Genomic DNA, 12,709 nt, shown 5'->3' on the forward strand with positions numbered 1-12,709 from the left:
TATTCTGGGCCAGTGAGATGGCTCAGTGGGTAAAAGTACTTGCTGCCAAGGCTGGGAATCTGAGTTCTATCCCCAGAACCCACACAGTGGAAGGAAAGAACCTATTCCCACAAGTTGTCCTCTGACTTCCACATGTGCATTGTGGCATATGCCCCCCCCACAAAAAAATAATGAAGTAGAAACATTAAATATACGTAAACATATTCTTGTTAAACTGAAAACTTATCTAGAAGTCTACATTGTCATTTCAAAGGTAGCTGAAGCTCATTTGGAATTTGCTGCCATTTGTAACCTGTATAAAGGAGCTCAGCTCGTCATATTATATATCAAGTTTAACTATGGAATGTTTTAAAGGATCTCTCCCCCTACCCTGTCTCAAAATTTGTAGGACCCAAACCCATGGCTTTGCACATGCTAGGAAAAGACTCTACCACAGACCTATAGCCCCAGCCCCAAAAAACAGATATGATTTTAGAATCCTTTATTTATTTATTTTATGTATATGATTGCTTTATCTGCATGTATGTAAGTGCACTCATGTTGTACAGTGCTCACAGAGGTGAGAAGAAGGCATTTCATCCCCTAGAACTGGAGTTACAAATGGTTTTTAGCCACTATGTGAGTGCTGGAAATTGAACCTAGGTTCTCTTGAAGAGCATTAGTGCCCTTAACTGCTGAGCCACCTCTCTAGTTCCTGATTTTAATCTTTTAAAATTAGATCCGAACTAGGGCTATAACTCAAAAGTTAAGAACTTACCTAGCACATGTGAGACCCTAGGCTCAATGTCCAAGATAGAAAAATGAATAAAATATAATAGTATTGAAAATTTTTCAAAAAAAGATAGTAGGTTCTCCCAAGATTTTTTAAAATTTAAAGTAGAAATAATAAAACTATTTTTAGTAAAATAATAAAATGCTCTCCTGGTTATAAAACTGCAGTAATCAGACTTGATTGTAGTATATGTGCTGCTAAAGCAAGCACTGTCAGACTCGATTTTAAAAGAAGTCATGTGTGTTGAAAAAAATTACTTTAGTGATTCATACTGGACATCAGAAGTATGCACGCCTTGAGGAACTAATCAGTTAAAAATATTCCTTATGAAAAGTTTCACCAAGAGATAGTAAAATCTTCATTTTACAGGTACTTCTGAAAATGTCTAGATAACCACTTACATTTCAGTGCTGAATCTTTAAAAAGCCAGAAGTAAATCTATGTAAGACAGCACTCCCTGCATTTGACGGACAGGGGTGTCTTTTCCAGAGCCTTCTTTATCCCTGTGGGATATCCCTGCTGAGCTAAAGTGCTAAGCAACATGGCAGAAGCTCTCACTCCCACCTCCGAATCACTTTCTCAGCAAAGAATTGGTCTGTGCCTGCAACACCCACTCCTCACCTTCCTCATCTTTCACCAGAGATCCGATCCTCCCCCAGCTCTGTGCTTTTTAAAGTACAGGGTTCTGCACTGAACTGCAATAGCTCCATCAAGCCTCCACAGGGGATGTTACCACATGCTGTTCAGTGCCTTCCTAAAAATGGGACAGGAGACACCATGTTAACAGAAGACTGAGAGATGTGCAATTCCTGTGTCCCTCTGGACACTAAAATCTATCCCCAGTGAAAAGCCAGGCAGGCAGTTCGTGCCTTGCAGAGTCGCTCATACCCAAATGTGTTGGCACAGCGGCATGCCAGCCACCTTTATTGAGAATCAGAATAAAGACTGTTTCCCAGAAAACAATGGTTTGGAAGGACACATTGCTGCAGTTTCTTTCTTATCTCAATGCTAGAAAAGTCAGTGCTGCTTCTGAACAGTCAGGTTGTTCCTTACAGACAGTACAAGACTTGTATCTAATCATACACTGTCTTTGAAATGACTGCTCCCAAGTAGAATCAGATGTCCAGTCTTATGTCTTATATGTCATATATATATACACATATACACATACATATATATGAATGATTTATTTTGGCTCACACTTTTGTAGGTATCAGTTCATGGTTGATTGACTCCATTTCTTTTGGGCCTGTGCTGAAGCAGAGCACCATGGTGGGAGTGTGTAGAGGAAGCTATTCACCCCATGGCAGCAGAGAAGCAAAAAGGACACAGGGAAATACTGTGATCCCAATGTCCTCTTTAAGGGCATGTGCCCAGTGACCAGACTCCATCCTGCTAGGTTCCACCTCTTAAAGGCTCTACCACCTCCCAGTAACACCATAGGCTGGGAACCAAGCCTTTAACACATGGCCTCTGAGGGATAGTTATTCAAACTATAGCACCCCTCAGCTTTACCTTGTTTCATTTACTTCTTTATAAATTTCATTAAGACCTTTTTGGAAAGAGACAGGTATAAAGGTCCATATACAAATGGACAGAAAGCTTGTTAGGTTCCTAAGAGGGGTGTGTGTGTGTGTGTGTGTGTGTGTGTGTGTGTGTGTGTGTGTGTGCGTGTGTCCCCATGTGTCCCCATGTGTCCTTGTGTTTGTGGAGGCCAGAGGTTGGTATGGATATCAACTTCAGTTGCTTTCTACCTTCTTTCTTTGAGACAGGGTCTCTCACTAATTCAGCTAGACTGGCTGGCCAGGGAATGTTGTCCTCACCTCCACAGTGCTAGGATTACAGGCACATGCCACCACACCCAACTTTTTTAAAAAAACATGTTTTCTAGTGGATAAAACTCAGGTCCTCATGCTTGTGTGGCAGGTACTGTACTAACAGAGCCATCTTCCCAGCCCTAAGAGATACTTTAATCTTCAGGGTTTGAAAATACACTTCTTGACACCTGAGAAGAAATAACCAGGATCAGGTTTTACATAGACACTTTGGATGTGAGGTTTTTTTTCATTTTCCATAATCTATAGATGTAATACTTTGGAAATACAGGTACATTTAAAACACCAAATTATCAAATTGCCCCTTTGTCATTTAATAAGAACAGAATTTCTTTACATGTATGATACATCTATAATAAATTTAACTATTAATATCTATTTGATAAATCCCACTTTTAGAATTATTTCTGTAATTGACTTATTAATCATTTATGACTTTCTTACCCCAAGAAAGTAGTAAACTAATTCATAATAAATGTATGTATGCATGTATATATGTACATTATCAGGTAAAGGTAAAACAAATAAGAAGCTAAGGATAAAATACTGAACCATGTCCAGACATCAAATTCAGCTGGTTTTGGTCAAAGTACAGTAAATGACTGTGAGTGCTCAGCCCCATATGGACATCATTATCAACCCTTGGCCCTGCCAAGGCTCAGGAAACATTGCAGAAGATGAGGCAGAAAGAATGTAAGAGCTGGAGGATGGGGAGGAGCTCTGTGAAAGGCTGTCTTCCAGACACGACATGACTATTGCACTCATGAACTCACAGCAGGAGGGGTGACCTGCAAAACCTGCAGAAGATCAAGCCAACCAAAATCCAGCATAGACGGGGGAAAACTCAAGAGGCCTTACCCCTGACTGAGGAGCTATTTGGTAGAAAAGAGTGGCTAGGTGAGACAGCATCATTCTTCTTGGGAGTGTAGGTTTGCCCATGCTCCAGGGAATGGCCACACATTCAAGTATATATGAGCAGCACTGAATGGACTTAGTGGATTATTTTTTTAAAAAAGAACATAAAGTTGGGAGGTGGCTTTATGGAAGGAGGGGAGAGGTGGAGGAGGAAAATGGGGGGCGGGGAGATAGAATAAATTTCTATTATCCTTATTCCTTTAAGACCACAAAAATTTAATTCTAAAAGTTAATTTCTGGTATTCGAATCTTTAATGTTTTAGTTGTTAGCCTTAGCCTTTAATGGCTGCCCTATTTCTAGCCAGGCATAGTGGTGCATGCCTTTAATCCCAGTACTTGGGAGGCAGAGGCAGGCAGATCTCTGTGAGTTCGAGGCCAGCCTGGTCTACATAGTGAGTTCCAGGTCAGCTGGGGCTACAGGGAGACCCTGTCTCAAAAAGACCGAAAAAAAAAAAAAAAAGTTAATTTCTGGGACTGGAAAGATGGCTCAGTGGATAAGAGGGCTTGCTGCTCTTGCAGAGGACCAGAGTTTGGTTCCCAGAATCCACATCAGGAGGCTCACCACCAGTTCCAGGGGATTCAATACCCTCTTCTGGCCTTCAAGGGTACCTGCACACATGTGGCATCAGACACACATATATACATAAGTAAAGATCAAAATAAATCTTTAAAATTAATCTTTTTAAATAGGAAATATCTATTTTCAGGTACTCTTTTAATGTGTTGTGTTTTGCCAGTTTTGTTTTGTCATATATATATATATATATTGGAAATAGGGAATGTCCACACCACAAGTTGCACATACGTTACATACATATGAAATATATGCTATGCCATACTAACAGGTATTTTCTGATTTTTACAGTACACTCCTGATCATGTAGCTGGACCTGGAGCAGACATGGATCCCTCTCAAATAACCTTTCCTGGCTGTGTCTGCATGGAAACTCCCTGCCTCCCTGGCACTTGCTCCTGTCTTCGCCATGCGGAGAGCTATGATGACAGTTTGTGTCTTAGAGACATAGGGTTGGAAGCAGAGTATGCCAAGCCTGTTTTTGAATGCAATGCCCTGTGCCTGTGTGGTGAGAACTGCAGAAACAGAGTGGTCCAGAGGGGTCTACAGTTCCACCTCCAGGTGTTCCAGACGGATAAAAAAGGCTGGGGACTTCGTACCTTGGAATGGATACCCAAAGGAAGATTTGTCTGTGAGTATGCTGGGGAGGTTTTAGGATTCTCTGAAGTACAGAGGAGGATTCACTTACAAACAGCACATGACCCAAATTACATCATTGCCATCAGGGAACATGTGTATAACGGGCAAGTCATGGAAACCTTTGTCGACCCTACCTACATAGGAAATATTGGAAGATTCCTCAGTCATTCCTGTGAGCCAAACCTGTTGATGATTCCTGTCCGGATTGACTCAATGGTACCTAAGTTGGCACTTTTTGCAGCCAAAGATATTTTGCCAGCAGAAGAACTCTCTTATGACTATTCAGGAAGATTTCTTAATCTAGTGGGCAGTAAAGACAAAGAAAGGATAGATCACGGGAAACTAAGGAAGCCTTGTCACTGTGGTGCCAGGTCGTGTGCTGCTTTCCTGCCCTATGACAGTTCACTGTACTGCCACTTAGAAAAGCAAGACACCGGTTAGGAAGGAAGTTCCTGCCCACTGGTCTCTCTGTGCACAGAATCAGAGGGAACCAAGCATACAGGGCTCAACTGCTTCTGTGCTCCCCTCTTGTAAGCAACCCACCCTCAGGGAAGTCTGCCTTGTAGTCAGCAGCTTGCTCTTGTCTGTAAGAGGCCAGTGGTTGTCCAGCCTTGCCTCTGCCTGGGTGCCAAAGTTTGACTCAGGAATGTGGCCCAGACTATAAAATGTCCAACATTCTCTTTTCTCCCAGAATACTTGCTTTCCTAATTAGATGTAGGAAGTGACTATATTCCAGCTAATAGGATATAAGCAAAAATGAGACCTTAAGTATCATCCTTCTATATCTTCCTGAAAACTGGGATGCATTCTTGATGGCTGAAGTTGGAGACAGTCAACCAAACTCCAAGATGACCCTGGGAAAGGGTCAGGCAGAGGAAATCAACAAGAATGAACTGTGCATGTCTGGTACTGTAGAAAATGCTGCTAGTCCTGATCTGACACCTCTGGCCTTGTAGGTGAGAAGCCTGCAAGTTTAGGCCACTGTTACTTTGCATTTGATTAAAACTTACCATGATTCAGGAAAACCTTGGGTTGCATACCTCCACCTTGCTTTCCAACCAGTTTTATCAGTAATAAAGCTGATTCTTTTCTGTTTGACTCCTAGTTTTCTCATTTGCTTCTAAATATGGATTAAGGGGAAAAGCATGATTATCACCTGCTAAAACCTAAAAATTGCCATCAATAATGAAAAATACAACCATGAGGATGACTTCTACTTATTAATTAAAAATCAGAAAAGAAAACATATTTGTAAAGTTTTCACTACACAGGCAAAGCTTGAGAAGTTATGTTTCAAAACTTTAAACAGCCCCATTTTACTTATTAATAACACAAAATTAACCCTGTCAATATCACAGAAGCAGATGGGAGTTTTAAACCCTGTTTCAGCTTCTGGAGGAATAAAGGTCTCTAACTGTCTTCCTTAGAGCAAGGATATTATAAAAATGCATTTATGGTCTGGGGATGTAACTCAATAGTAGAGCACTTGCATAGCATGCAGAGGTCTTGGGTTCCATCCCATGTACCACAAGATAAATGAATGAACAGTTTTTTCAAAGTTAGCTGTATGCTAATACTGTTGTATAGCAGTTTCCCCTGAGATAAAACCTTCCATTTTGGAGAGAAGCTCATTAAGACACAGGATATTCTAGGAGGAGGTAAAATATTCTGTCCTGCAGCAAAGCTCAGGAACTAAACAATTCAAATGCTTCACTAAGTCCTGGAACTGACCAGATGTATTAGGTCCATCTTTCCCCAAGCTTATATAAGCACTGAGGACTGCTGAGACACTCAGGCTGAGCTGCCTAGAAGAGGCAGAGACCAGCCACCTGCTTAGAAGAGGCTCACACCCACTGAGCCACTCAGAAGACACTCTCCAACCTGTTGAGCTGTGTGCAAGTCATGCAGTGAGTTCTAGGATTCCATCTTCTGTGAGGTGTTACCCAAGCTAGTGTTTCCCATGGCTTTTGGTGATGTGGCTGTCTTTGAGTCATTTCTGTTCTGGTAAGTAACTCCAGTAATAAAACTCATTCGTTCACCAAGTTGGACTTTAGTGGTATCCTTACTTTGGTCTGTCATTGGTTCCCTATCTGGGGTAAGCAGCTGTTTGTTCACATCTCCCGAGGAATGTGACATGGGTGCACTTACACAGCACATACAATAATGTGGAAGGTAATTAAATGTCTTTAAAGGCTATTAATTATTTGATCACAGTATTATTTAATTTTTTATTTCTGAGGTATATAAATACCCTACTACAAGGAGGCTCTGCACTTTTAAAGAGATTTATATTTTGTATAACACCCTATTCCTGTGTAATAACCTGTGTGTTACTTGTTCACTTGAAACAACTGGAATGCATGTGAATTATAGCTCAGTAAAGGTGCCCACGTATGAATGCTTGGGTTTACATGTTCCTCTAACATCACAAATTATTCCCTGTGAACAAAAAATAGTAGATTGTGCATAAACTGCCCCAAGTCACAAGTGTATCATGTCAAATTTTTCCCCTAATATAATCATTTCTCCCTGCCAACTTTTCTGTTACTTTTAATTTCTGAGAGAAAATCCTACTTCTTCTAAGTCAGCTTGTGTCCCTCAGTCCAAAATGATCCCTCCTCACAAATTCTATTAAGGGAAGAACATGAGCAGCAAAAAGTAAATGTTCAGGAGAAAACATTCAATTCACTATTTGGCTGGGATCCCCTTTCCTGCTTCCTTTTACCCTTACTCTACTGAACATCACTGTCTTGAATCAGGAATATTCACAGAGGACAAGCTTCTGTTCAGGGACATAGACACAGCAGCATCTACCATCTTTTTAAAAGATTTGTTTTTATTTTTAATTCTGTGCATGTGTTTGTCCTGGGGTGGGGTATGTACATGTGAGTGCAGGTGCCTGTGGAAGTCAGAGGCATCAGATCCCTCTGGAGCTGGGGTTATGGGCAGTTGTAAGCACTCTTAATGAGGGCTCTAGGAACCAGACTCAGGTTCTCTACAAGAGCAATACATGCTCATAACTCCTGAGCCATCTCTCCAGCCCCAGTATTCGCTATTTTTATGCCTCAGCTACAGAGAGAACTAACTACACTGAGACACAGGAATTTTTTTGTTCTTGTGCATGTGTTTACTCTTTTTTTAAATATTTTATTTATTATTTTTATGTGTATGAATGTTATGCCGGCATGTAGGTAAGTGCACCCATGTCATGCAATGCTCATAGAGGACAGAAGAGGCTGTCGGATCCCCTGGAACTGGAGTTACCGACAGTTGTTGGCTGCCATGTGGGTGCTGGGATTTGAACCCGGGTCTTCTGCAAGAACAGTCAGTGTTCTTAACTGCTGAGCCATCTCTCCAGCCCCACATGTATTTATTCTTAACTAGGACAAAATCCTGGAAATCAGATTCCTAAGGTTAAATTTGAAGGCTTTATTCCAGCTGTTTTCTAATACCAGTCAACTGCATTTGCTTTATTGCAATAATGTTTTTAAAGATTTATCTTGTTTGTATGTGTGTAGTTGTGGGGGGGGTGTGGATGTGTGGATGTGGTGTGTGTGTATAAGTGTGTGCATGTACAAGAATTTCCATGGAGGCCAGAAGAGGGTGTCAGATCCCCTATACCTGGAGTTACAGACAGTTGTGAGCCACCCAATATATGGGGTGTGCTGGCAACCCCACACTGTGCTCCAGCCCTACGCTGCCATATCCTAAGAATGCTGACCTTTCCACCTCAGAGAACACATTTAAAAATATACTTCTGCTTGACTATTATGATAAAATAATATGAATCACATGCTACTTTACTTCTGTGGTCTGCATCCTACAAAAGTTTTGACCAGTATACTTCAAAACTGCCAAAGTCATCACACAAGGAATGTCAGAAACAGCCACAGCCAAGAGAAGCCAAAGGAGAGGCAACATGTAAACACTGTGGTGGTGACTGGAACAGAAGATGACACGTAAAATTAAGGCATTAACTAGACTTCATGGATAATGGCAGGTCAAAGTTGGCTTGCCAACTCAACAGATGAAATGTAACATGCAATGACTACCAACGGGAAATTGGTGTGAGTATATGGAAACCCTGTACTAGTCTCTCAGTTTTCCCAGACATCTGAACTCCTCCATAAAAGTCTAATACAAAAGAAAGTACAAACCACTTGAAGAACTATTTCTCCAAATAAGATCTACAAACAGCAATAAGTGCATGGAAGGATGATTACTGTAATTAAGAATGTACAAATCAAAACCACACTCAGGTACCACTTCAGTCATTATGATAGTCAAAATGACAATGATAAAGGCTGACAAGTAGGTAGAGATATCCGAGCCATCATATATAGTTAGTAGGCTTGCAAAATTATGCAATGCAAGTTACTGCATGTAACTACATACAGACCCAAGAAAATTCAAAATATGTCCACAAGAAATGGGTATAAAGCTCATAGGAGCATTATTCATAATAGCAAAAGTAAACACAATCCAAATGGCCAATAAGTGATGAATAAAAAAAATGTAGATCCATACAGCAGAATATTATTTAGCCATAAGGAATTAAGTACAAAAACACAGATGACCCTGAAGAAAAGACATCATGCTAAATAAAATGATGCAAGACACAACTGGTCAATATGGCATGGTTCTATTTCTGTGAAATGAACTGAAATGGCAATCCCATAGAGATATAAGGGACATGGGTGGTTATTAAGGGCTGGGTACTGGAGGCAATGTAGGGTGTGGCTGCTAATTGCTAACAGATGTGTCGGCATGTTTGGGAGGGTGATGAAATAGTCTAGACGTTGTGATGACAATTGCATAATCTGTGATGCTACTTTAAAGGAGCGAATTTTATGTTATGTGGATTATAGCTCCATTAAACTTTTGTAGGAGAAAGAAGAAGGAAAAAGTGGAAGACGAGGACAACCCACTTAAAAACTGGGAACCTGAAACTCTGAATATCTGCTTCAGGAATAATATCCTCTAGGCCCCAGGGAAACTCCTTTCTACTTGGTGTCTACAGACCAAGACAAAATTGCACCTAACACTATGTAATGCATGTGGTCATGGCTATTACCACCACTACAGATGGCCACTACTCTAGAATGAGGGGCATTTGATCAGCAGAAGTGCTTGAGTGGATAAAAAAAAAAAAAAAAGAGACTGGAAAGGACTTAGATATTAAGAGCACATACTGCTCTTCCAGAGGTCCAGAGTTCAGTACCCACCACCCCTATCTGATGGCTTACAACTGCCTGTAACTGCAACTCCAGAGGATGTGACACCTTCTTCTGGCCTCCAAGGGCATTCACATGACATGTGTATATACACACACAGACAATAAATTTAAAACAGAATTAAAAAAAAAGAAAGTAAGTTCATTAATTTGCCAGCTCCTTCAAGTCAGCACACAGGCAATTAATTCTTGAATTAAAGTGTATTGTTGCCCTACAATGTGTGTGGTGTCAATTTTCTTGTTTCTCTTCCTGTTCCAGTTTAGAGTTGCAGGGGTGTTCATAAACTAGCACAATATTCATTCTGGTTGCCCATGGTTTCATGGTTCTCATGAAAATGAGAACTATTTTCACAATATTATAGCTCATATTAATTTACATTTGTATACATGTGAATCTAGAAATTTGATACTGATTCTTTTCGGTATTATGTGGATTTAAGAGATGGTGAAAATGACAAAAACATAATAGTCTGTGCTTAAAATGCTTGTTTTCAGCAATAATGGTAATTTCTTGTACATGACTCCATTACTATGCTTGAGCATGATACATCAATTTCATTATTTTTTTAACTCTCTCAGCAGAATGCTTTCATTTTTTAAAGTATTTGATTTATTATTTTTATGTGTATGAGTGTATTGCCTGCATGTATGTGAGTGCACCCATGTCGTGCAATGCTGCAGAGGTCAGAAGAGGGCATCTGATTCCCCTGAACTTAAGGACGGTTCGTAGCCGCCATGTGGGTGCTGGGAATTGAACCTGGGTCCTCTGCAAGAACAGTCAGTGCTCTTAACTGCTTGCTGAACCACCTCTCCAGTCCCTGAAGCTTTCATTTTTACAAGCAGAACTTCACTGACAAAAAAAAAAGATGATCTCATTTGATATCACTGTTAAAAGAACAACTGTGAAAATCTTATTTATAATAAAACAATTTATGATTTTACTGAAAGATGAGAAAATAAATTTTACAGAAACTACAGAATAATTTATGAGTCCGATAGGTCATTATTTTTATTACCCATCCAGATATCACAATTCAAGCAAGTGCTCAGGCATGAACAAAGATAATTAAATTGAGATGTATTCAATATTGTTGCCAATGTTCAGTCACATATAAACCACAGCTTTACACATGGTTTTCATTCTTATGGTCATAAAGATACTTTCATCAAAGCTGGAAAATGGCATGATTTATAATGTTTCAATGTTTCCATATAATGCCTGCGGTTCTCCCACAAGCTTTGTCTTGATGCTTAAAAAGGACACAAGGAATTCACTTCTCTGGAAAAGCTATTATGGGACTCAAAGTAATGGATGTCAAATTAATTTATAGAGACTATACCCTGCTTACCATCTTATTCCATGTTTCTTTCTGGCCACAGCCTCTCGGCCTCTAGTTTTGCAACCCTTCCATCCTTTCCACAGGAATTTCTCCCCTTACCTTCAATGACTTACCATTTTCAATACACTGGCCAAACTTCTAAACATGACCAGCCACCCAGTTTCACTCCTTTCTTTTATAACCCTGAGGTCCACCTGGGGAAGCTAAGCTCTGTCTCTTGCCTTGAGCCTTGATAACAGTATTCCCTTCTGGAGGAAGCTTAAAGGAGCAGATTGTTTAACTTTGCCTTCAAAGGGCATTACAAGGTGTGTGTGTGTGTGTGTGTGTGCATGTACATGTCCTTAAATTACACTTACTTTGAATTATACTTTGCAGAGTACTCAGTATTTTCTTCCTTCTAATGACCTTTTTAGATATTGCTATAATTTCTTTCTCTTCTATCTCTTATGCTTGTTCATTACACAGCTACTAAGCAGCTAAAATAAGACACCCAGCAATACAGCTATTCCACTCTCTCCTTTCCTCCCTCCTTCCCTCTTTCCTTCTTTCCTTCCCTCTGTTTGTTTGCTGCCACCCAGTTGTCCATCACTTCCATCAGTCTACTGTCATTCTGTCAACATCGCCAGCAGCCTACTCAGCCTTCTCCTCAGTGCCACAACCCCCAGAGTTGAAGGGGGAAGCCACAACTAACTTGATTTAGCCTCTAACCCTCTCTGTTATGGACTATTTGACTAAATTGATAGTTCTTTTGTCACTATCTAGGGGTCTTCATCAGGTTTGTTTTCTCTGCCAATTAAAGAATTTAAAGGCAAGAAAAACTCAGACACAACAAATAATGAACTTTAAAGTAAAGAAACACACATATACAATAACACAGAAAAGCTCTCCACTAGTGGAGAGGTGATTTGGAAGTCAAAAACTCCAAAGTCCTTAGGGGGAGGGCTGGTCTTTAAAGCATTTTTGGTGGTATGAGTAGGTCCCTCACCCCTCCTTTTGGATTGGTCAGCAAATCTTTTAAACAGAGAGAGCCAATATGCCAAGGCTCCACACTGAGATATGCCCAGGGCTAAGTGACTCTAAGCCCATCTCCACAGGTCAGTTGAAGGGGCCCTGTTGGCGTCTGAATAAAATCTGTCAAACATTTGTCTGCCATCCTGTCCTTTATCTATTTTCCTGTGAAGGTGTTAATCTACCTTTCTATTCACTCAATCTAGGTATGGTCAATATGCATACTAATTTATAGGGACAACCAATTACAAAGCACTGATAGCACTCATTCCAACCCCACATCCAATGACCTCTGTTCATCGTGTCTACTCTGACACCCACAACTCACCCTCCCCCCATTACCTGGCCACTTCCATCCTCCTCACCCGCCACTACCTCAAAGCATTTAGACAA

The 12,709-nt window shown here is 40.5% G+C and overlaps 1 protein-coding gene across 2 annotated transcripts in view; it reads left to right on the forward strand.

The window, feature by feature from the left end:
• Positions 1-5,833, forward strand: part of LOC103751200 (histone-lysine N-methyltransferase SETMAR) — a 13,426-nt gene extending 7,593 nt beyond the window's left edge. The window contains exons 2-3 of one of the 2 annotated variants that reach the window (XM_008854565.3): positions 4,388-5,168; positions 5,203-5,833. In XM_008854565.3, coding sequence (XP_008852787.1) covers positions 4,388-5,168; positions 5,203-5,399 — 978 coding nt within the window. In that variant the 3' untranslated portion in view covers positions 5,400-5,833. Of the gene's footprint in view, positions 1-4,387 lie in introns of both variants that reach the window. The other variant, XM_008854564.3, reaches the window with a different exon arrangement.
• Positions 5,834-12,709: the final 6,876 nt, after the last annotated feature.

This window comes from Nannospalax galili, unplaced genomic scaffold (assembly GCF_000622305.1).
Source record: "Nannospalax galili isolate Female #2095 unplaced genomic scaffold, S.galili_v1.0 scaffold846, whole genome shotgun sequence".
NCBI lineage: Eukaryota > Metazoa > Chordata > Mammalia > Rodentia > Spalacidae > Nannospalax > Nannospalax galili.